Source organism: Hippichthys cyanospilos, chromosome 16 (assembly GCF_059441005.1).
Source record: "Hippichthys cyanospilos isolate Australia breed blue-spotted pipefish chromosome 16, RoL_Hcya_1.0, whole genome shotgun sequence".
In the NCBI taxonomy this organism is placed as follows: Eukaryota; Metazoa; Chordata; class Actinopteri; order Syngnathiformes; family Syngnathidae; genus Hippichthys; species Hippichthys cyanospilos.
In genome coordinates, this window is record NC_142384.1 from 10997961 (window position 1) to 11023345 (window position 25385).

Here is a 25385-nt window from a genome sequence, read left to right on the forward strand (position 1 = left end):
ATTTTATTCTTTTGTAATTAATCAAAAAGCAAAAAAAAAAAAAAAGACCTCAAATTGGTGCAAACTTTCAATCCTAGAAGTACCAGTAGTCCAGTAGGAAGCATAAATGCTCATTATATTTGGTACTCCATTAATACATTTGTTATAGCCCGAGAGTACTTCAGAGCCAATCAGAATGCTTAAAAAGCAAAGTAGGCTGACTTGATGGTTTTTAACAATAAATAATTCAAGATGATGTCCACTCCACTGTTAGAGCCCAACCTTCCACCGCCCATTGTTTTGATTGCACATTTTCACTTAATGGAATTCTGGGCTTCTGATTGGCTGAAATGACTGCCCTGTAGATTTGATTTGCCCTGAGCAATATTTTCTAAACTAGAAACAAACAAACATCCCAAAACCTAACCATAAAACCCAATTTTGGTTGTGGCGGCTTTCTTGGAAACGGACCAAGGGAAGGAGGTGCTGATGGTGGGGGGTGTTCAGGAGGCACTAGATTAAGTTACTCAAGGCTTGGCGGAAAAGACCTGCAGAGTCATGAACCCAGAGAGTAGAGTTGGGTGTTGCCTTTCAGTGCAATGGGAGATTCCAGCTTGGCACTGCTGAGGCTCAGCTTACAGAAGCGAGAGAGGTTACATGTGGGTTGCAGTCAACTTTCAGCTTTAGTCCTCTTGTAGGACCCCGAAACTTCTCCATGGACATATTTTAGAGCTGAAGAAATTCATCCGTCGTGGGACGCCATGGAGGACTTGGTCCTGGAGCCCCGGTCGGAGCGCATCGCCCGCTACAAGGCGGAGAGGAGGCGCGAGCTGGCCCAGCGTTTCGGACACATGGAGGAGTTTTTAGAACCCCGGCGGGCCAGAGGAGGCGGGGAGGCGCAAAACGGTTCCCCAAAACTCAAGACACGCGGTGTTCTGAATGGATCGGACAAGTCCGTGCAATCCACTTGCTTGACCAGGTCAGTTGTTACTGTTAAAAAAAGAAATCTGCCGTGTACGCCAACTGCTTTATTATTCGTCACTTTTGGTATGATATCTGATGTTGCGCTAATGGAGGTCAGCTTCTCTTTGTAACAGAAAATATGGTATTTTTCCATCTATCCATCACTCTTCCATCCAATTGTCAATACATCTAAAGTCGTTTATTTTAAGACAGATTAACAATGTTAAATGACCAAAAAGGAGTATTTTCATCATTGCTTCCGGGTGAAGCATTTTTTGGCAATTTTTATGGCCATTTACAAGAAAATGAATTCTCAAAATGTATCGCCCAAAGCTACAGTGAGCGAGCAAAATGGAATTTGGCAGGCATGACCATCAAGATAGCCCCTATATGTCAGACTAAAAAAGGTCTGTCATTTTTGTTTGAAACTGCAAAAAATGTCTGTCATATTGATTTGAAACTACAATCTCAGTCATTTTGCCCATTTCTCCAGATCTCTGCTTAGAGATTTTGATTCACACCATGTATCGTAAAGAAGACACACGAGTGATGTAATATTCCATCTTCTCGTCAATGCTGCAGTCAGGATTCCCAAGACAAAGCGAGAGGAGAGGAGCACCCGCTCCAGCAGCAGCAGCAGCAGCTCCGCACTCGGGTTTCGGTGGGCCAGCTGAGGACTGCTCTTCTGCAGCAGGCGGGAAACGGAGCTGAGCCCAACAATGTGTAAGCAACCAGACACTATTTTTAATCTATATCCTCCCTTCCACCTGGCCTATTTTTTTCTGTCAAAGCATTTTTGATGAAAAAAAGGCGTACAAAAAATCCATTTGTAATTGTATTACTCACATAAAATTGGTCATGTAACATCTATTTTATTTTTTCTCTTTGCCGAAAAATCGCATCACTGATGACAATGCGCATCCTTATTAAACATAATACATTGACATAAACATTTTCTAGAGAAGTCCCTGCAGCAAAATGTAGCAATTAGTTGCTCCATGTTCCAATCTATTTACTCTTAATTTGAAAAGAAACATGTACTTATTCTGTCACCGTCTTAAACGAATCATATTAGATTTACTGATCCTTGCAGAAACATTGCTAAAATCTCACATACCCCCTGAAGTGCCTTCACGTACCCCCCCAGACTTACCTGTACACGTACCCCGTTTGAGAACCACTGCTCTAACTTCTGAATATAATTAATATGAAATGATAATGGGAATGCTTGCATCGTATACATAAAGTCTAAAATCAAAACACTTGCGGTTAATCAACACATAACCGATATTTTTTTTTTGCATTTGGAGCACCAAGTACAGTGGCGCCTTCAGATACAAACCATTGCTGTCAGTGACCTCAGCTCACACGACTTTACTTTACGAGTAGTTGTGAAACTCTTTTTCATTTGTATCTGCATGACTGTATTATACTGCCCCCTTGTGGCCATGTCAACACACCAGAAAGCACTGCAGTGACTTTGCCACGATGCACAAATAAAAACGTGTGTGCATACCGTACACAATTTGAAAAATCTGATTTTTATTCATCGTTCTGGTCCTTTTTTCAAATTTCGAGCTGCATTAAACTTTATTATAGTCTGTGATGCTCGTGTGACTGAATTGCATGTCCTCTGTCTGTTTTGATGTAGGAGTGCAGAAGATGGTCCGCAAGCCACCTCCTCTCTGGATCTTACGCTGAAGCCCGCATCAGATGGGGCCCGCCGCCGCACCCGCCGTTACTTCCCCGGCGGCCCGGCTGGCTCGCGCAAAAACAGCGAGCGCTTCCGGACTCAGCCCATCACGGCCAATGAGATGGAGGAGAGCGGCGGGTAGGTGCGACGCTCGCAAAGACGGTACCAATTTTCACTCTGTGTCATTTTGTCTGCTGTTGTGCTCTTTTCCAGGCTGGTGGAGGCTGAGGAAGAAGAGACGTGTGAAGGTAGCGTACATGATATTTATCTTCACCCAGGAAAAGGCAAGGATGATACAGCTGCGGAATGGCCAAACATGTAACTGGCCAGATCATTAGAATTGTTTATTATTATTTTTTAAGTTAAAATAAATATTCAATCTGAACTCATTCTCTGACATAGGTGTCAAATATCCATTTTTATTGGGCTGGCAGTGAATGATGGAATAAAACATAAAATACAGAACATTATTAGAATTTTTAAAATTCATTGTTATTTTGAAAATTCATTCTAAACATATTTCCAAGTTTGTTCTTTCAATACCTTTATTGTGTTAACAATGAGTCAATTAATCAGATTTACAAATAAGTTTTAATAAATGAATAGCTTACTTTGAATCAACTAGTTTTAGAAAAAAAATGATTCTTCAAAAATAAGTATACTAGAAATATACGTTTTTAAATTTGATAATTAAATTGTAATATTTACCTCATAAAATCAATGCAAGCATTGATACATTTATATACAATCACATTTTTATTGTAGTTACAATAACTCTAGTGTGTGTGTGAGTGAAAAATAAAAGTGAAAAGTACATTTATTCATTTATTTAAAAAAAATAATACATTCAGAAAAATTTCTGGAAAAAAATTATGATCGTAAATAAAATAATAACTACTAAATAATGGAATAATTCCGTTTAAATGAATAAATGTGTTTCTGAAAAAAAATGTTAAGGTAGAAAATAAAACAATAGCTACTAAATAATACATTTTTTTAATGATAGGCTATGCATAAATTATACTAGTTAATTTATTTATTTATAAATCATTTAGTTGACATTCATATATTTACATATTTATCGGAATAAATTAGTTAACCAACTATTTAAGAGCGATTTGAACAATATGTGCTAAATGAATGCAAAAAAGACAGCACTTTAACACCTGCAGTTTTTTTTTTTGTTTTTTTTTCAATGATTGGCCTTATATTTTTAGCTTTTATGCATGGTGATAATAGGTTTATGAAAGACAGGCATTATATGAGTGTCTACTGAGTCCATTTAAAATAAACACAAGTTGAATGTGAACTTTAACAGTTGTTTGCCTTGTCGTGCAGCTGACGTGAAAACAGACGAACGAGCCCAGATGAGCGTGGCGGCCAAGATGTCTTTATTTAAAGTAAGTCACTTTTGTCTCTGAAAGCGGATACTCGTTGCTATTCATAAACTTCCCGTCGCACTTTGGACGGCGCATTCATTTGTGCGCTCTCACAGCCTTTATTAATAGAAGACGCTTCCGTGACTCTTCAATCTAAATCCTCAATGAACTCACATCACCAGAACAGAACCAATAATCCCAGCGCTTTGGAACTGTTCCGTTATAGCTGCGCCTGGCGTAAATAAAATAATACAGTTAATAAAACTACAAATTACCAAAGCTAATTTAACTATATTCAATAAATACAATAAATATTAAATAATAAAAATACAATTTGGGCAGCATCACTAGAATTTTAAATACCGTATTCTCCGCACTATAAGGCGCACCTAAAAGCCTGAATATTTCTTAAAAAGCCGATGGTGCGCTTTATAATCAGGTGCGCCTTATATATGGATCAATATTGAGTTTGGGATTCGTAGATGGGGAATGAAGTGATAAAGTAACTTTACCTGTTTCTTTTGTGTGTTTACAGTTGAACAAGTTGCTCATATTGATTGAGTTATCATGCTATTGCGAGTTTAGAGTTATTATTTGAGTTATTATTCTTATTACTTTGAGTATTACTATATTGTGATTGGAAAAAGTATTTAAATATGTCATTAATTGAGGGTGCGCCTTATAATCAGGTGCGCCTTATATATGGAAAACGTTTTAAAATATGTCATTAATTGAGGGTGCGCCTTATAATCTGGTGCGCCTTATAGTGCGGAAAATACGGTGCAATTTGGGCAGCATCACTAGAATTTTGTTTGAGCCACCAACGCCATGACTAGTACCACAACAAAAGTGTCAGTAGCACAAAAAAAGTGTCAAATCTCATGTAAGTCAGGTCATTTGTATCTCAAGACACTACTGTTTATGCAAGAAATCATCATAATATAAACAATGAATGGAATAAATATTACAGAAGAAAAACACAAATTGGGCAGCATCCTTGGATATTTTTTTTTTTGGGTTAAGCCACCAAAGCCATAGCAGAAGCACACAATGTAACTCAGGTCACTTGTATCTCAAGTCACTACTGTTTACGTAAGAAGTCAGCGTGGGGTTTTGCAAATGTTATGTCGTGACATATGGAATTTACGTACGGAATCAGAATGTGCTATCAGTTGCGGCGGCAGGTGCTTATCTGGCCGTCCAGACGCGTGCTTGTGGCGCTGCAGACGGCGATGGTGTTGAAGGACGTGATGTGGCTCAACAGGTGTTGTTCTCCACTGGCGAAAGCGCCGTCCGCAGCCTCCTTTCGCGCTCAGCTGTAGCCACTAAGGTGAAAATGTGCCACGCAGCGCGTTGCCGTTGGCGACCACGCCGGCCAGGTTATTATTAGTGGAGGCAGTAACCCAACACAGGGCCGCTCGTGTTACTACGGCGTGATGCCCCCCCCCACGCCTTTCAAATGGAACAACCATTTTTTTGCACTTTTTAGGAAGCTGCCCACAGAACCTGTCCATATTATCCATATTACTCAGATGGTTTGTGTAATTTGGAGCAGGAGCTGGAGAAGACGGCCGCCCCCGAGGCGTCAGCGTTCCTCAAGCCTCGCTCCGGAAGCGTCTGCCACGAGCGCAGGCAGCGACGGGGCAACGACCAACGCTTCCTCACGCAGCCAATCACCTGCGAGGAGATGGTGGCTGTTAGGTGGGCTGCGTTCTTTTCCTTTTTCTTTTCTTCTGAAAGAAACATTCCTTGAGTAAGGCTTCCTTTATTAAAACAGGCATTCATTCCTTTTTCATTGTGTATTATAATTTTCTCTTTTTTGTAATAACAAATCTTTTTCACAAAAAACTTTTAAAATGAAGACTGTACATGCATTTTAAATAACCTTTGAAATGTGTGGACACATTTTGTTTATCATTCGTTAAAAGAATGATAGATCGAATCTATATATATATATATATATATATATATATATATATATATGTATGTATGTATGTATGTATGTATGTATGTATGTATGTATGTATGTATGTATGTATGTATGTATGTATATGAAAAGAACTTAAATAACTAAAATTTAGGGTTACTTTTTCTTAATATTACAATTCATTCCTCAAAAAGACAAAACTTTGTCATAAAGTGATAACTTTTTTTTAAATTACTTTTGCCATCATGTTTAGAATTAAATGTCGAACAAAGTGGATGTTTTTATTTGATTGGAGATTATATCTTGTTTTTTTAGGAAATATGCATAATATTGTAAAGAAATTAAGTAATTAAGTAATAATTAAGTAAATTTCTTTCAAATGTACTTTTCTTTATATTTCAAAATAAAAATATTGCCTTTAGCCATGAGATTATTTTCTTTAAAATGTTTCTCCGTAGATTACAATTTTCCTGTTGTAATATTTAGTTCTTTAAAAAGTTTGATTTTATTTTCGTTAAAAAAAAAAAAAAAAAAACTTTCTTTCTTTGTTTTTGCACTTTTTCTAACTGCACTCCAATGACAAACATGAATGTGATCTTCATTCACAAGACTTTCTTCAAGATTTTCTTCAAGACTTATGTTGTATTCTTGGGATGCAGTTCCCCACCGGCGGAGCAGGCGCCCCCTCCCCAGGTGGAGCCAGCGGAAGTTGATGATGAGGGCTGCAAACTTAGCGTGAGTGAGAAGCTGGCTCTTTTTAACAAGCTGTCCTCGCCTGAGGGTCCCAACGCCGACGGGGCACCAGAGAGGCGGCGGCAGAAGGGCGCTCGATACCGCACCCAGCCTATCACGGTGGAGGAAGTTGATTTGGTAAGAGTTCAGAAAGTACTGCCATTCATGTGCGTTATTTTTAAGACATTTCACATCAAAGGGAAAGCCTTGAAAGAAGACACTAGGGAGCTGAAATTTCACCCAGATGGTGACAACGTGTCAAAATTAAACATGGCACGACCACTTCGATACCGGGAGCGTGCCATCTTTTGGCTAAATTACTGCGAGAACGATGTGGAAGAATATGACCAAAAATGGTCAAAATACCGCACAAGGGTTAAGATTTGTAATGTTTTTGTATCTTTGTGTTCAGCTGCAGAGAGGCCCCGTGCAGCTCCCCGCCTTGTCTTTGTCCTCCCACATTTGCGACAGACAACGGGTCTCATCCGTCAACCTAAAGCCCAGCGAGCTCCGCCTCACCCGCTCCAAACCCGACATCAGCCCCTCACCCGCCGATCAATCCATGCAGCGCTGCGATTCGGAGCCGGGGATAAGAGGGATCTTAAAACGGAGTCGCTCGGAGCGCGGTGGGATTTCCGAGGCGGAGCGCAATGGAAACGCGGCGACCCCGAGAAGGCCGGAGGTGGCGGGGGAGGGCGGCGGCTCGCGGGCGGCCGCCCCGTGGAGGCAGCGCGCTCGGGGCAGGCGGGAGACCATCGCCGGCACGCCAATGCTTGCGCCGTCAAAACACACTGGCGGGTGAGCAGCTCGGGAAATTTCACCCGTTCAATTAAAATAGTGAAACTTGTTTACGGTATGGCCAAAAGTGTCGTTCCCTCGCTACATCACGATTCAGTTATTGTGGCTTCAGTCTTTTGCGGATTCGCATTCATGACCAGAACTTCTTGGATTGCAAGTTTCTGTCACTATTTTTCTTGCTATTTTCCTCCTTTTTTAGTTGCACCAGTCCAAAAAATAACATAAATTTTGTGCATTTTTCAAACAAAACAAACACACAAAAAGAGAACAAATTGCAAAAAAAAATGCTAACAAATTCAAGCTCTTTTTTTTGGATGTTCATTTATCACCATTACTTTTTCTGTTGCAGCTTTACCGCAATATTTTTCTTGCTATTGTTTTCCTTTTATGTCGGACAAGTCCAGAAAATAAAGGTTTTATGTTTTGATTTTTAAAGCAAAAGAAAACAACCTAAAAAAAAAAAAGCAAAAAAACTCAAACTAATTCTAAAATCTTTTTTTGTGGCTTTTTATGAGCTTGCTGGTTTCCCTCAGTATTTTTCTTGCTATTTTTCTTCCTTTTGACTTGGACCTCACGATGAATGTAAACCAACTTTCTGTTCTGACAGGCACCGTGATGAAGTGTCTAATAGAGCAGAATGCGTTCAAATGACGCCGGTGAATGGCAACGCTCAAGCGCATCACATGATCAATGGTAGCACTAGTAAGGTAGGATTTTTTTTTCCCATTAAGATAGTTGCAAAACAATTACATTTATTTAAATCAAGCTTTCATTTCACCCATTTAGCTAAGGATAATAGGAGCAGCACAATGTACATTGAAGTGAACTAAAAACTTTTTTTCCGTAAAGCATCTTTGTCCATTTTTGCACTGGATGTGTTGTATTTTTTATTATTTTTTTTTATTTTAGGGAGAAAACTCTCATGGAGACGGAGTGAAACCTCAGAGCTGGGTGAGTGTTTTTCAAGATATAAATACATTGACATTTTAATATGTCTTCATCTCATGTGTTTTCCCCTTGACAGGAGCCTGTCTATGCCTCTGTCTATTCCAGCACTACGCCTCAATATGTCATGTGGTTCAATAAGGTAATTGCTGCATCTTTATATGTCTTTGATTTACAGTCAGATGGATTGTATACAACGGTAAGAAAAAAAAAGGATCTAAATGGATGTCTGTAACCGTCCTTAACATATTTTCCAAAGCTCATATCCATCTCTTATAAGCCTGAATTGTGGCCTTTCATCTGAAGTCATCCTGATATAATTCCAGAACAATCGTTCCTTTGAGGCACAAGAAGTGGCATCTCCAACGAAGAGCCAAAGTCCCCCACAGTGGACACAAAAGGTAAAACTTTGAATTGATATGTTTTGATGATTTGGGCTCATTGTTAACAAATATGAATTGAATTTATTCAGGTTGAAGAAGACAAACAAAAGCAGCCTCAGCCAATCAAGGCAGAAGAAACGACAAGTGAGTCAATGATCCGACGTTCCTCGAATCACGTTTTCTATATTGAATCTGATCACCTTTTTTGGTAATTCTCTGGCAGCTGTTGAATGTCCACAATTAGACGAAGGTAAAAGCCGTTATAACAACAATCAGTCACCTGAAATGCCAACATGCTCATTTGGAGGTGAGAGCACAAGACAAATGAAGTCAGACCTGCAGAAGACACAATTGACTCAGCCTGGTATGTTCAAAAGTGATCAGTAGCAACAGCAACTGTGTCAGCATCAAAGTATGCAGTTTTGATTAAATGACACCAAACGCTAAAGATGATACCATGTGCTACATGCTACTTTTATGCGCCGTTGGTCGACAGCTGAAGTTCTTATATTGAAAACCAAAAAAGTGGATACTGGTTTCAAATTTAGTAGGGATAAACACCTGAGGAATCCCAAGAGGAACGGCCAATCGGATTGATTGAAAACTGACTGCTTCGAAACAAACTGTACGTGTTCCTTCAAATATATAGATATTAAACTTACCGCTTTGTCCTCAGCAGGTAAACAGGAAGAGGTGGCGCCTGAGAATGGTTTTTACACCGACCCAACTTGTGGAGCCCCATCAGAGGCAGGACAAGATCTGGACCTTTTCTGCCAGACCAACACTCCCATGTGAGCAAGTATAATAAATTGTTTGGTCAACTATGGGACTACAAAGGTACGGTGCAAGCTGCAGAACACTACAAACTCAGGAATGGGGGCAAACAAACAAGAGGAATAAAATTCAGCAAATGCATTGTACAAAATCCCTACTTTTGTCTAAATGGAGCTCCTCAACTCATTCCAACATGGAACTAAGATGACAATAAAGCTCATATGTGCGCTATCAGGCTCACGTCAGCAGTGGCAGAGCACCGGCGCTCCGTGCGTCCATCCCGGCGTACCCAGGGATCCCGAAACCCACTCCGAGCCCTGGCGGCCCGCGAGGACGTCAGGCAGGACTTCATGGGCCTCAGCACTGCTGCAGAGGAGAGGATCCAGGCGGAGAGGAGTGAGCGCTTTCTGGATTGTCTTTTTCTTTGTTATTTTGTCTTACTTCACATTTGTGTCCGCCTGGTAGATTCTAAAAACTCCTCCAAGGCGAATTCCGTCAGCTCTTCCCCGGATCCTCGGGAGAGTCATCCACCCTTCACCAGCCCCATGTTGCTTTTCATCAAAGGTCAGCGCACGTCCTCTTCGTTTGCGTCCAAATGGCACACTTTGAATTGAAGGCCGTCTGTCCCGACAGGAAGGCAGCAGGTCCAAGTCCGCCTGTCCCGGCCTTCGGCCAGCTCTTTGAACAGCGGAGACTGCTACCTGCTGGTCACCCCAGACGACTGCATCCTGTGGAGTGGACAGTCGGCCAACGACAAAGAGAAAGCCAAAGTACGATGTTGTCCCACGTGCTTGTGATTTGAGACTTGAGTGGTCCTTCTGCACCATCTTGTAGCATCTTTCTTGGGATGTCAATATCAAAGAGTCCATTCTCAAATATTAGATGTTTGTATTTCAGGCCTCAGAGTTAGCGTCTTTCGTTCAAAGTCGCAAAGATCTGGGCTGTAATGCCACCTCTGTCGTCCACCTGGAAGAGGGGGTCAACTGCGACAGCGGCCTGGCAGAAAACTTCTGGAACATTCTGGGAGGAAGGACACCTTATAGAGGTTAGATGGCTATTCAGCTAGTTAGCTTTTTAGCTGGGTTTGTTACCTGGTTAACTTGTTAGCTAGGTCTTTTCTTTTTTTTTTTGCTAATTTAAATCTCTAAAACATAATTTCACAAAGAAATTGTCAGCTTGTTTATTACTTGGGTATCTAGTTAGTTGACACTAGTTTACAGGTTTGTTTGTTTTATTATTTCATTTATGTAGTTGGTTGCTAATGTCTAAGAAATAGATTGCCGGCTTGTTGATTAGTTAGCTGTTGGTTTCCTTATTTGTTGGTCGGCTATTTATTTAGAATTTTTAAATATTGTGTATAGTTCAGTGGTCGTCAACCTTCTTTCAATGATCTCCCTCATGAAATATTGTCTTCATTATTCACTAACCACTTAAAAGCGAAGATAGATTGTATAACATCATCTGTTTTATTTCTGGCTGGTCTGATGGAAAAAAAAGTGACACTAAAACCTAACAAAATTAATTCACACATTTTACAATAGGGTTTTTATGAAAAAATTAGCACGTTGCTTCATGTTCCAATTAATATGTTCTTAGTTTGAAAGGAATTATGTACTGTTCCTGTCTTGACAATAAAATTGATCAAATTATATTTACTGATACCTGTGGAAACCTTGTTAAGATTTCACATACACCAGCAAATACACATCCTCTTTACTTTTTTTTTTTTTAGTCCTCAGTAAATCGAGAAGTCGAATGAAGTTTGCTTGTGACAATGTTTCCAAACAGGAGCCGGTACAGCAGATGAGGACGAGCTGTACGAGCGTGGCATTGTGGAGTCCAATTGTGTTTATAAGATGCTGGACAACAGACTGGTGCCTCACGAGCAAGCCTGGGCCTCCATGCCCAAACTTTCAATGCTAGACTCCAATGAGGTCTGTTTAATTTTGGTTTAGTTTTGTTTTTTGTTTAATTGCCTACCTTATTATTTGCTCGATTATGAAATGTAGTCATTTTGGAGTCATTATAGTGGCTTCCTCACAATTTTTTTTTTTTTTCATGAAATGGTTAGTTTGCTTTAAGACCAACTGGTCTAAAGTATTGAGAAGTCACCTTCTATATGTGGTATGTGTGCCTGTGCATCCAGGCACTGGTGTTTGACTTTGGCAGCGAGGTGTATCTGTGGCTGGGGAAGGACGTCCCCTCCGAGCGTCAGAAGGTGGCGCTCCAGCTGAGTCGGCAGGTGTGGCTCGGGCCCTACGACTACAGAAACTGCCGGGTCAATCCCATGGATCCCACACAAAACGCCGCTGACACGCAGCTGTAAGACAGAGCGCCACCTACTGTTGGATGCAATTATTTAAACAGTGCGGGTTGCGTGTTGCTGAGTTGATATTGGTTCTTATATCAGGATGGGTGAGGGGCGTCCCAGTTGGGCTCTGTTTGGCGTCGTCTGGGAAAACAACGAGACGGCTCTGTTCAAAGACAAGTTCTTGGATTGGACAGGAAGAGGAGACGCGGAGAAAGTCATCCAGGAGACTCAGGTTTGTGTTATTATGCAACATTTAAAGAACATTAAACTTCATGCATGAACTGTACATGGTACAAATATGGAGCATTAAAGGTGTATAGAATATTTGATCGAGTTGGTAAATTAGAAAATTATAGAATGTTTATAAATATGTTATAGATTGAATAGAATACATTGAATGAATAGATTTTATGTTCTTTTTTCAATTTTATTGATATTTAAACAATTTCTGCAGGTATCATCAAATTATTTTTAGACTTTTTAAAGGCACGGAAGGAACTTCTCATTTTTCTTCTCAAATTAAAAGTAAACTAAATAGAACAGGAAGTAACTTATTGCTTGTGTTATAGTGATATATTTGTTATATATTGTTTTACTTTATTTTTCATCCCAAAATACTTTGCACCGGTAAATAAATATGGTACAGGTCTATAAAATTAATAAATACATGTAGTAATAATAACTTTAGCCTTTGTCAATTGTTGTTGTCCACCACAGTCCCTTTCAGTGACGCCACCATGCGACCTCTTGAAGCCCTGCGACGCCAAGGCTCTGGTTTCGGGCAAGGCGACAGCAGACGGAGGGTCCAGTAGCACGCCGGCCGGCGTGGACATCCCGAGGGGCTCCGGCTCGGGCACGCCGGGTCTGAGGACTTTGGGAGTGGACGCGTGGCACATCCACGAATTTGACAACTGCGAGGTTCCGTCGGACAGCGCGGGACAGCTCCACGAAGGGGACTCATATGTGCTCCGCTGGACGTACAGCATTGGGGACCACAGTGAAGACGCTACGGCTTTTTTCCTGTGGAAAGGACGTCACTCCGATATAAGTGGACGGGACACTGCTGCTTTTCTGCCCATAGGGATCAACAACAATCAAGAATCTCAGGTAACACAACAACCTCATTAGGTTTCACCTCATTCTAGCTCTTGTCGCTATTGTATTTTCTGCCTTATTCTCATAATAAACTACAAAGTAGGAGATGGCGTTATTTCTTTTTTTGGTGGGTTGTCCCGCCTCTAACATACTAGTATGTATTTTTATTAGGACCTGACCGATTAATTAGCAGGCTGATTAAAGTGGCTTATTATAATAATAGTCCACGTGGCTGCCTTTTATTTGAGCTTTTTACCATTTTGTACAATCATTTACAGCAGTTGTATTACTGGTGTCATTAATCCATAAACTCGTACCTTATCATAAAATTTGTTGCTGAGATCATTCTGATAACCTGTCATTCAAAACAAAGCTAATCTTGGTTTATATAAGCAATAGATTAGGTGAGAAATGTAAGGAATTTATGCTAAGAATTGATCTAGATGTCACAACACACAACCTAAAGTAAAATGCATAGTGCAACATAAAATAGCATAAACATGTTAAAAACTCTTATGTTGTCGGGCTCTAGTTAAGTATAGTTTTTGCTTGTGTTGCTAACCAAAAAATTGGACAAACGATGACCTAACTTTCCAAAAATGTTTCAAACTATCTGAACAATTAATCAAATTGAAATTGACTTTGCAATGTAGTAAATGTCAATGTACAAATCAAAAAGGCTGCAATTAAAAAAAAAATACCAGTACATTAATTTATTTATTTGTTTTTATTTATTTATAGTTGTAATTGGATCAATGATAGTTAAAGGGTTTCTTTAAACTCACTGATTGATGATTGGCCTCAAAATCTTGATTGTGTCAAGCCTAACAGCAAGTTTGTATTGTTGTATACTGTATTACAGGTTCATTTATAAAATTACATTTATAATATTAAATTCAATTACAGTAGCTATATTTGTTGTTATTATTCCTCTGCTGGCTCTACCATAGTGTGAAATGCTTGTTTTGTAATTGCTGAAGGTTGTAGTCCATGAAGGAAATGAGCCTCCATGTTTCCTGCAACTCTTCAAAGGAGGTCTGGTCATTCATAAAGGCCACAGGGAGACCTTCTCTTCTCATGCAGGTGCCTCGAATTTGATATCTACGATCATTTCATATTTTTTTCTGAAGTTATTTAATGCATTTAAATGCTTTTTTTGTAGCGGAGCCAGCGTGCACGTGGCGCTTGTTTGCCGTACGAGGGGAGCTCCCGGACGAGGCCTCACTGCTGGAAGTGGAATGCGGCTGCGCTTCTCTGCGCTCCCGGGGCACGCTGGTTTTGATTAACGGCCAGCAGGCGGCGCTGTACATCTGGACCGGCTGCAAAGCACTGCCTAGCTGCAGGGAGGTGGCCAAGAGGGCTGCGGAGTGCCTTGCTCAAGGGTGACCAGACGGAGTTTCTCTTTCTCATTCCACCAAATGTGTTAGATGGACATTTTTAAGGTCGTCAGGGTATAGCAGAAGTTTATTAATCGGTTCTGCGCTTTGTATTAGGTGTCCGGCTGAATTGGGTTTGAGTAAGGGCAGTTCTGTGAAGATCCAGGCAGTAGAGGAAGGCGCAGAGCCTGCTGAATTCTGGGAGGCGCTCGGACACGTGGACAGGAAGGCATATGACTGCATGATACAAGGTACATCAGCAAAGGCGTGCACCGGTTGGCAAACAATTCATTTTAACATCTTTTAAGGTTCCTTCATATTCCCATCAAATCATTACTTTAGATAAGTCAGAAAGTAATCAATAAATATAGTTCTTTAGTATCTAAAATAATGGATTACTTTAGTGCTTAATTACCTAAAAGAAGTGCACTAAAGTAATTGATTACCTGTATCATAAACTAATTACCTAAAGTAGTCAATTACTTGAGTATAGAAATACTAAAAGCAATTGACTACTTTAATTCCTAATTCATTTTGTAGCAGCCATCTGTGATTGAATGAATTGAATGAAAAATATGTCCTTGGAATTGAAGGAGTTAAGTTGTTACATCATCACGGTAGTATTCCAGCGGGTTACTCTATTCCTCCATTATTTCTATTACCCCATCAGATCCCGGTAAATATAACTTCACGCCGCGCCTCTTCCACCTAAGCGCCTCCTCCGGCAGCTTCCAGGCCGAGGAGCTGCATAGTCCTTCCCGCCTGCCGGGCCTGGCGGCGGCCATGCCTTTCGTCCAGGAGAACCTGTACGCGGTTCCGCCTCCTGGTGAGATTCGAATCTGCACATTGGCACCATCCATTTGTACCCACAAACCAGTTTGGAACATCTCATTTAAATGATGCCACTGTAATTCTACCTTTCCCAGCCCTGTTCCTGCTTGACAACCGTTTTGAGGTGTACCTGTGGCAGGGCAACCCTGCGGAGGATCAAGCGGATCGCTGGCAGGACGAGAGAAAGTGCGCCATGGAGACGGCGTTGCAATACTGCAAAGGTAAACCTTTGAGGTGGTTGGAGAAGAAGTTCGACTTACCTCTCTCGCTCCCTTTCTGTGTCGCAGAAGTCAACCCGAGACGGCCGCCGCACGCCTACCTCATCTGCGAAGGCTCCGAGCCGTTGACCTTCACTAATGTGTTCCCTCGCTGGGAGAGGAAGCAGGCAGCCCCCGCGCAGGTCTGCTCCGCAGCGCTAATGGCCGCATTATCATGTAGCACACCCGGCAAATGGAGTACAGTCAAATGTTCATTCACCTACGTGACTTATTGATTCGGCTTAATTCTTCATCTTGATGCACGAACGCCAGCCAAATTGATCTAATCAGTTAAGGTCAGTTGTGTGTGTTTAAATACGCTTACAGATTTATTTATTTTAAAAAGTGTCTTTTTATATATGTCAATGTGTTTAAAGAGGTGGTTGGAGATTAAAAAATTAAGAGTTTCATTATTTAAGATTTATGAGAAATGGATCTCAGCAAGGCCGCCCCACAGTGCAGAGGATACGGGTTCATAATTTCGGCTCTGGCCTTGCTGTGTGGAGTTTGCATGTTCTCCCAGTGCCTGTGCGGGGTTCCTCTGGGTACTCCGGCTTCTGCCCACATTCCCCAAAACATGCTTTGTTGGACACTCCAAATTGCCCTTAGGTGTGCATTTGTGTGTGAATGCTTGCTTATTTGTTTGTGTTGCCCTGCGATCGGCAGGCAACCAGTTCTGGGTGTATCCCGCCTACTGCCTGAAGGCAGCTGAGATATGCTCAAGAACACCTGCGACCCTAGTGAGCAAAATTGATTTATATATGTATTTATTAATTGGTCTAACTAATCTCAATTTAATCTGACTTTGCAGACCTGTTCCTAAATTTAGTTTGTCAAAGAACTTTACTATGGCTTAGCATCTGTGTTGCTAACATTAGTTGGGTGCTTTGCATTTATGTAGTAAGCTAAACTTGAGCTGGTTCTGTGGTAAGAAAGCTCTTTCTTACAAAAATACATACTACTCTACTGTTTTTTTTTAAAAATTAGATTAACCATGAATAAGACCGACAACTCTCATGTGCTTCCATTTTCCCGTCTTCCTTCTGCTCTCCGATCCAAAAGAGGAGCCTATCAGATTCTACCAAACAAATTGACAGGCAATCACTGTCCACTTAAGGGTGTGATTGACATTTGTTTTCCAACCCTTAAAAACATTCACAAGAAGCCAATACAAACGAATCTAGAGATTATACATTTGATTAATGTGATTAAAAAAAAATGAACACTTCAACGATGACCGTATTAGAATGATTACAATATAATCGGTTAATCTGACACCTGTAGACTAAAACATGCGAAGAGTAAAACATTTTTTATTATTTATTTATTTTTTTTTGCAGTATATCACCCTTTTTTTCCACAGGTTGATCTGGAGCAACCCTTGGGCATTAACATGTCTGTTGCATTCCCGCAGGGCAAGCTGACCTCGGTGCAGGACGCCCTGGCCCAGCTCACCAAATCAAGATCAAAACTAAATCCCTCACCTGACACAGTAAAACTACATGAATTCCAGGTAAACCTCACGGGAGTCTTTTTTTGGTGCATCAACTATTTTTTTCTTCCACATCATTCTCACTTTTAGCCAAAGCAAACTCCTCCTGGCTGTGTGTCAATTAAGCAGTAGTGCCACATTGAACTTTGACCTTTTGCCACCATCTGGGTGAAATTTCAGCTCCCTAGTGTCTTCTTTCAATGCCCCTCCCTTTAACGTGAAATGCCTTTGACAAGTGTTAAACTGTAATCTTTGTGATTTCTTTTTAGACTACTTTGGAGGTGAAACAAGAGGACTGGAGTTGCTAGCAAGCTGACTTGAAGCGAAACAAACAACTTCTTTGCCAAATGGACACCTAACATGGTACAAGGAGGAAAATGTAGCTCAACTTTATTTATGTACTTTTATCTACAAGACACAGTACAACAACCATTTTATCTGTACAAATCACAGGTAGAATATATGAGAGGACATTTATATATATATATATATACGTGACAAATGACTGTATGTGGTGCTCGAGTGCTTAGAAAAGATTTAATAAACAATAGAATCGACATGAACGATACGCGTTAAATTTCATCCTTGATTGTCATAAAAGACTAACACTGTTGCCTTTAGCTGGCGGCCATTTTGTGGTCTGGAAAACGCTACAAAGTGTTACCACGGCAACACAGGTGTCCTCCCACATTCTAATTACAAAAGTTAGTTTTCTTAGTTTTCATGAAGACTCAAAATTGCCCTGTGTGAATTCATGTTTACGCAGTGCCCCGACCCATAAATTCCACCCAGCGACAAATGGTCTAACCAGAAAAACCTTTTGACCTTTTGCGATTTTTTAGTTCATGCAGGAAATGGATAGTTAGTCCTTATTTTTTGAAATATCGCATTGATGCTGACAAAATGTCCGTCGGCTCGCTTAGTGACGGGCTGATATTTTTCCAAGCTTGGATTATATGACTAATCCTCTGTGTGAGAAAGTGGATTTTAGACCACCACTGCAGAAAAGTCTTTCATTGATTTGGGACTGAATTTGTTGAGAAAATAGACAAAAAGACTGATAATATTTGGGTCAACTTAGTCTAACTTTCTTGGTTTTGAACTGAATAACCCCAAAAACGAATCATGTTGTACGCAACCTAAAAATACTGGGTTGTTTTGTATAAAATATCCCAAAAGGTTGGGTCAAAAATCCAAATATTGAGTCGGTCCTTTTTTGACTCATTATTGAGTACGTCATTCTTTAAATCAGGGTTAAAATTTTAAAGGCAGCAACAGCTTGGTTAAAAAATAACCCAATTAGTGTCAAAAACAAAACTGTTTTGGCTTATTTGGTTAGGATAAATCCTTATTTTTGTGGTTGTTGAAAATAATGGGGTTTTGGGGTCGTTCGTCTGACCCCGACTTTTTCTGTTAATTTGATGTTAAAGTAGGGTCGGTCCTTTTTTTTTTTAAAGCCAATTTTGGTCATTTTTCCCCAAACTGCTTTTCGATCGTCGGCCAGCTATTTCACCCGATTTAGTTTAATTTCGACCCAGAATTAAAAAAATATTATAGTAAAAAATGTCAATTTGAGAAAAAAAAATACTTATCCACTTACTTTGGTCATTTGACCAAACTTTCTGGGTTGCAATCATCGAACATAAAAGGAACCCCAGATTTTAATATTTTTTTTCCACACAAATTTTGGTCTGTTTGTTACAACATAACCTCAAAAAATGCCATCGTTTTGAACAAAACCCTCAAATCAGAAAGTTGGGTCAAATTGACACAAGTGCTGCATAGGTCCATTCGTTGACCCAAATCGGGTAGGGTTTAGATGGCCTGCTCCCTCTGGCCCTCGGCCCCGCCGAGGACGCCGCGTTCCGGCTCGGACGCCATGGCCGCCTCCCGCAGCACCACCATGTGGTCCTCGGCGGCGTGCAGCGATTGATCGATCCAGTCCAGGCTACCTGACATGTGGCAGGCGTTGCGGGTGACCAGAACCAGATGACTGACAGACAGGAGAAGAGCGGTCGCCCTGCGGTGGTGGGGAAAAGGTCAAAAATCTTAGCACTGTTCTCATCAATTTTGTTGTCGTTCTGTAGAGGAGCAAGCAAGTTAGCGTTGATTGCTAGCCAGTTTTCTGCACTGTTTATCATCATAATTCTTTACTATCAACTGCTGCACTTTTTATACTGGCGTGACTGAAAAAAGAATGTAATTTTCTCACCTGGCGTCCAACAAAATAGGGTCCAAAGGCGGGTACATGGATCGTACAACATCATCCACCCTGTAAAAAAATCAAACAAAAACCTGTTCTTAGCACCTTAAAATTATTCAGTGCCATATTTTTACAAAGCTTTTGTGAGTTTAGGCATTCAATCCTAGGTATTTATTTGTTTAATTACCCATTCCCCTATTTTAATGATCGATTCCCTCATTTCGTGCCACCCTCCTTTAGTCTAACGCTTTTCAAAAAATGAGAAAAAAAGGTACCTGAGAAAAACGTAAAAATCCGTCTATGGCATTGAATGAGTTAATGGTGTGGCTAAGATGCAAACAAACATCACCTGGGGCTGATGCGCTTTGCCACAGTTATGATGTCACTGAGGCTAGCCGGCGCTTTGACTTTGGCCCCCGAGCCCATCGTCAGGGCCACTAGTTTCTCCGTCAACGTGTGGCAGATCTACAAAGAAAACTGGCATTAGTTTCCATTAGTCACAAAAAATTGTCTTCCGTTACCTTTAGGATAGCGATGCAGTGGGAGACCAATCCGCTGTAAAAAGAAAGGACATTTTTTAAAGTCCAGGGTGCACCCCACCTTGGCGGGAAACCGATGCTAAAAAACATACGAGGCGTCCTCGATCCAGTCCTCGTTCTCTAAGATGGCCTCGATATGAGGGTTGGTGATGACCACGTCGTCCAGCTCCAGCTCGGACAGCTCGCTCTGCGTCTCCATGGCGCCGATCAGGTCCACCGTGGGCCTGATGGAGCAGAAAGCGCGGGTCAGTTATTTTTATTGGATGACCAGGTGCACCTAGTGCTCAATCCAGACGCCCACTTGGAATCAAAGTGGTGCAGCAGATGGTGCGGGTGGCAGTAGCGGTGACGGCAAACCACCACCAGGGCGGCCAAGGACGCCAGGAAGATGGTAGCCAGCACGCCGATGGCCACGATCACCACCGTCTCCATGGCGACTGCTCCAAAATTTGACCTTAATGGAAGTTCATCTATGGAGGATACATAATTTGAAACGCATTGTGACTTTTTTGCTAATCGGTTCACGGCACCAATCGAAAAGTTTCTAGTGAATGTGCAATTAGAGGTGCCTCAAAGTTGTTAGATGTTTAAATTCACACACAGGGGAATCACAGTAAATTCCATTTCCTACTCTGTAGTTATCACACTTTTCTCTGCCTATTCTCAGTCGCGATGCATTCAATTTCCTATTCTATGGTTAACATCACACTATTCTCCTTTTCCATCAGCGGTCCGCGCAAAAGTCAAAAGAAAAAGAAACTTTCAATGTCTTTTGTTTTATCATCACCCCTTCTCTTTGTTGTAAATGACATTCAGTCACAAAATGGCGTCTTGTTTTGAAATACAACATTGAATGTTCTTGCTTTCCATCATAAGTATGCAAGCCGTCCTCCTGGCGCCACACTCTGCTGAGGAATGCTGTTAATTCTTTAATCTGATTATTTTTGGGTTAAGTGGCCCGTGTCATACACAGATTTTCCTAGAAAAAAACTCAACTTTATTATCTTTGTAAAAATGCACAACTTGATACATTTGAAAACAAATTCATCACATTTTACCAAGGAAGGCTATGGATTCAAACCCAGAACCACAGAACTATTTAGTAGATATATTAACCACTAATGCACTCATGTTGATCCTATAAAAATAATAATCGATCACAACGCTTGCTTGCAAAGCTTCTTTCACCTCAAGGTACGACTTTGCCATGCATCGCTTCTTGGGTGTGTGCGTTTCAAAAACAATGGAAGACAAAAACAGTCAAATTGCAATCAAAACTCTCAGGAATAAAACAAACTTTTTTCCACCGCGCAAAAGTCCTAAAAACACAAGTACGACTTACCTTAACATTTCCCCGACCAAACTAAAACTAAAACAAAAGTCCCACCTCCCTGTTGAGCAGCAGTGCCGAGGAGGAGACGTCTCCGACATCTCCGGACAACGAGGACACGTGAACGCGCCTCAGGAGAGTCGGCCAATGAAAACTTTGGGTACGCGCGCGCCCGTTCATATGTCACCTTTTTGGGGTCATTCGCAGATTGAACGTTAGATGGCGCATCAACACCACTTTAATGGACAACCACAGCAACGTAATTTGAATGTCTATACTCTATAAACACACATTTAACATATGCATGATATTCCCCTAAAACATTTACCTTTTTTTAAATGTAAAAACGGCCGCTGGCGTTAAAAAAGGAAGCGAAGCAGAAAACTTCCGCTTCGACCTGTCATGTGTGATGACGTCACACGTTACCTGAACTTTACTTGTCAAATCAGACCTGGAGGTCTCATGTCCGTGTTGTCTTGAGAAAGTCAATTTATTAACTTGCTAAAGCAAGCTACATAAAGTAAACTAATGCTGTTTTGGGGATGATTTTTTGGACTTTGTGAGCCTCTTCACATGCACCTGCTCAGCACCACTTTACAACTGAGAAAAGCAGGTTTGAAATTTAGTTCTATAAATCAAGTTTTTGTATTAAGTGTTTAAGTAAGTGTATTGAATGAATGCACTATTTTCTATTTTTAAATCTATTGCTACTGTGTCCCTTTAGGTATCAGCACGTCTAATTTAATGGCATGTCAAGCAAAAGTGTAATTTTAGTTTTAGATTGAGCAAATTAGCTGGTCTTGAAGCTATTGACTGCTAAATCGTGTTACAGTGATCTCGTGTTCTTTGCAAAGATACTGAATGCCTTTGTGTTGTTAAAGTTTACATGGATGCACAGTGTCATAAGTGACTCAATTTTCCAGCAGGCAGCCAGGAAAAAAAAACGAAAAAAAAAAAAACGATGTGTAAAACACGCCTAGAGATAACATTTGGCTAGTATGCTAGGTCAGTTTTTCTCCAATAGATGTTTATGCATCTCATATATATATATATATATATATATATATATATATATATATATATATATATATATATATATATATATATATATATATATATATATATATATGGGTCAATGGTTCTTGAACGGGGTTTTGTGAATGCACATTAGAGGATACATGAGATTTTAATAGGATTCCTGGAGGGAAGAGGAAATCTAATTTAATGCCATGAAAGGAACAGTGCACTTTTCAGATTAAGAGCAAACTAATTGGAACACAAAGCAACTGATCGCTAAATTCTGTTACAGCGGCTCCTTTACAAAATGCCTTTATTTTGTAAAGTTTTACATGGCTGCAGTGTCACTAGTGAAACAATTTTTCCAGAAGACAACCCAGAATAAAAAAAAAATATGTAAATATTTCACAAGGTGTACATCATTGAATATAAGTAGAGAACCAACCATTTGTGAAAGTGGTTTCTTGAGATAATTCCACCGGCTTCTCATGAAGTTTGGCACCTCGGCGCAACATCTGCTTGGAGCGTGGTTTGCGCAGGTGTGTATTTTTTGTGTGTGAAGCCCCGAGTAACGCGCATTATTTCCTTTTCGGTCCTCTGTCATCAGCTGGAGAGTTTCTCAACAGACTCTCGACAGCTCTTCAAACGTGAGCTTCACAGACATGGAGAGGGAGAGAGAGCATCGAGATGAAATTGTACGATTTACTGAGCCGAGTGCTGCCGAGGCGGCCGTGGGCCCAACATCAAAGAAGGTCTGGACTTTGGTCACACACAAAAGAGGGTTTGGAGCCAGGGCTTGAGTTTCAGAATTGTTGTTACGTGCTGTAATACGCATGCCGGGCCACTAGTTGGCGACCACTTTAACTTAATTGCTGTATTTGCGGTGTTGTGGAGGGCGTTTGGATTATGGATGATGATGATGATGATGGTGATGAAGATGTGTGTGGTGGTGGTGGTGGGAAGGGGGGGGGGGGGGTGTAGGATAGTGCAATGTCCTTGAGAAGCAAATAGACTCCAATGGGATCTTATCCAAAATGTTTCCGCTGCTTCTTTATTCCTGTGGCGTCTTTTGACGGGGCTCAGATCCTCTTACATCCGCTTCTTCTTCTTGGCGCGGAAAAGCGGAAGACAATACGGGTCTTTTGTCCCTTTCCTCGAAGATTAGGGGATGTTGTGGTGTGCTCGGAATACAATTGTCGTCTTTACGCTCTGCTGGTTGCAGAGATGTCCTGCTCTCGACGCCACTTTTATGGAAGACATTTTCATGTTTCAAATAGAAGCCTTTCTATGAGGCGTGGTTAAGGTTTGAAAGAAGATTTTAAGATTTTTGGATTTTAAATCAGGGTAATAGGCCAATTTTGAGGTTTCATTTGATGTTTCCAAGAATCTGTTAGGGTTTCAGGTTTTTAAAGTAGGGCTTACAGGACAAGTTTGGGTTTTTGATTTTGTCGTTTGCAGGGAATAGGGTTTCAAATCAAGGGTTTACATCAGAGTCGGGTTTTTAAAATAGATAGTATTAGGTTTTTATACAAGGGCACCGAGCAAAATGTTGGGTTTCAATTGTGTGTTTGGGTTCAAAGTTATGGTTTTAAATTAGAGTTAAGACCGGCTTATGTTTTTAAATAAGAGTTTCATTATTGAGTTCGTGTTTAAAATCAAGGCTTTAATCCAGATTTAAATTTTGAAACTACTGTAGTTTTATGGTTTTAAATGAGGGCATCAAGTCAAGGTTAGGGTTTCAAATTAATGTCTAGATTTAAGGTTAGATTTTAGAATGGAGGGATCCAAGCTCAAGTTATCAAGTTATGTTTTTTTAATGTTTCAAGACTGCGTTAAGGTTTCAAATTAAAACTTTTAATCAGATTTGGGTTTTTAAAATAGGGTTTGAAGATAATAGTCGTGTTTTAAATTAGGGTCTCAAGATATATGGTTAGGGTTTCAAGTTTTTGTGTTCGGATTATATTTTAGGTTTTTAAATGAAAGGTTACAAGTTTTTATGTTTTTACAAAAGAGATTCAAGATTAGGTGTTCAAAACATAAGGGTTTTAAATTAAAGCATCAAGCCAAGATTAGGGTTTTCAAGGATTTTTTTGCTTATAGAATGGGGTTTGAAATCAGATTCAAGGTTTTAAAATATGGGTTAAAGCTAGTATTAGGGTTTTTATGTGTTAAATGGGACATTAAACCAAGGTTAGGGTTTCAAATTTAGGTCTAAATTCAAGGATTCGTTTTTTTTCAAAAATTTCAAGACGGGTTTCCAAACGGGTGTTAAAGAATGTATACCTTTGAAAATGGAGCATCAAGTTAGGATTTCAAATTATGGTCTAAATTCAAGCTTAGGTTTTTGAAAAAATTTCAAGACGCCTTTAGGGTTTCAAATTGTGTGTTTAAGAGTATATACGTTTTAAATTCAAGCATCAAGCTCAAGCATCAAATAAGTTAGGGTTTCAAATTATGGTTTCAAGACAGTACTTTACTTTTTGCTTGGGCTTTTAGGGAGAAAGGGCATCAAACAAGAAGCCAAATGCATTTCAAGCAAAATTTGGGGTTTTGAATTAGGGGTCCCTGAGTTACTGTCTCAAGCAAAGGTTACGATTTTAAATCAGATGTGATCAGATCAGTCACCACAGTGACTACGATAACTTCTCATACAAGGTTAAGGTCTCCAATGACTGGTTCCGGTTTGAAATTTGGGTTGCAAACCAAGATTAGGGTTTTATTTTGAAGTCCTATTTTTTCTAATAGGGCGCTGTTTTCCTCCTCGCACTCGAATAGAAGTGAGCGCAAATAGGATTAACGGCCTCTCCCTCGTTCTTATCTCCACATCGCTCGTCTTGCCTCTCCTCGGCTTCTCGCCCTAATCTCTGAGCGAGCGTGCGCCATATCGACAGATCTGACGCCCGTACGGAAAGTCCAGGCGCTTTCCTTTCTCACGCCGCTCGTCCAATCACGGCCAATTAACGGAGTTCATTTCTGGGTCGCGCGCTCCTTCGCATGTAAATTCTCATTTCCCCACAAAGCTCGTTTGCTTTTGGCGAACGGAACGCTACTTTGTTCGCGTCAACTTCGTCTGTCGAATTCGCATGCTAACCAAAATAGCGTTTTATGATTTGCTCTGATTTGGGGGCCTGGTGACACTTGCGAAGGAGCTAAACGTGTTAACCTAGCTTGCATTTTCACCGACACGCTTGGCCGTCACGCTTAATGACTCCGAGCGGGCAGAATGAAGTGAAAAAGCCCATCAATCATCGCCTAGTCACAGCCTCGGAACTGATTTGCGCTCATCGGCGAAACGCCGATTGCGAGATGTGAGAAGACCGTTTGTGTCACTGTTACTTTCTCGTGTGGCGCAAAATCCCAG

General features: G+C 40.6%; 2 protein-coding genes across 2 annotated transcripts; one reads left to right on the forward strand and one right to left on the reverse strand.

Moving 5' to 3' along the window:
• Positions 1–459: 459 nt before the first annotated feature.
• Positions 460–17640, forward strand: svilc (supervillin c). The gene is made up of 31 exons (XM_088437581.1): positions 460–958; positions 1525–1665; positions 2594–2773; positions 2849–2883; positions 3974–4035; positions 5570–5715; positions 6601–6811; positions 7086–7471; positions 8079–8178; positions 8381–8422; positions 8496–8558; positions 8743–8817; positions 8889–8943; positions 9023–9163; positions 9476–9590; positions 9809–9969; positions 10039–10137; positions 10207–10343; positions 10471–10618; positions 11362–11507; positions 11720–11895; positions 11984–12116; positions 12602–12991; positions 13960–14062; positions 14142–14361; positions 14473–14606; positions 15026–15181; positions 15282–15407; positions 15474–15586; positions 16858–16956; positions 17205–17640. Exons 1-31 carry the CDS (start codon positions 741–743, stop codon positions 17241–17243), a joined length of 4350 nt encoding a protein of 1449 aa, XP_088293707.1. The 5' UTR covers positions 460–740; the 3' UTR covers positions 17244–17640.
• tmem98 (transmembrane protein 98) lies at positions 17309–21147 on the reverse strand. The gene is made up of 7 exons (XM_088437582.1): positions 21020–21147; positions 19979–20147; positions 19770–19901; positions 19660–19693; positions 19488–19603; positions 19148–19207; positions 17309–18955 (listed from the first exon to the last, which is right to left on the reverse strand). The coding sequence occupies exons 2-7, from the start codon at positions 20107–20109 to the stop codon at positions 18751–18753; spliced, it is 678 nt and encodes a 225-aa protein (XP_088293708.1). The 5' UTR covers positions 20110–20147; positions 21020–21147; the 3' UTR covers positions 17309–18750.
• Positions 21148–25385: the final 4238 nt, after the last annotated feature.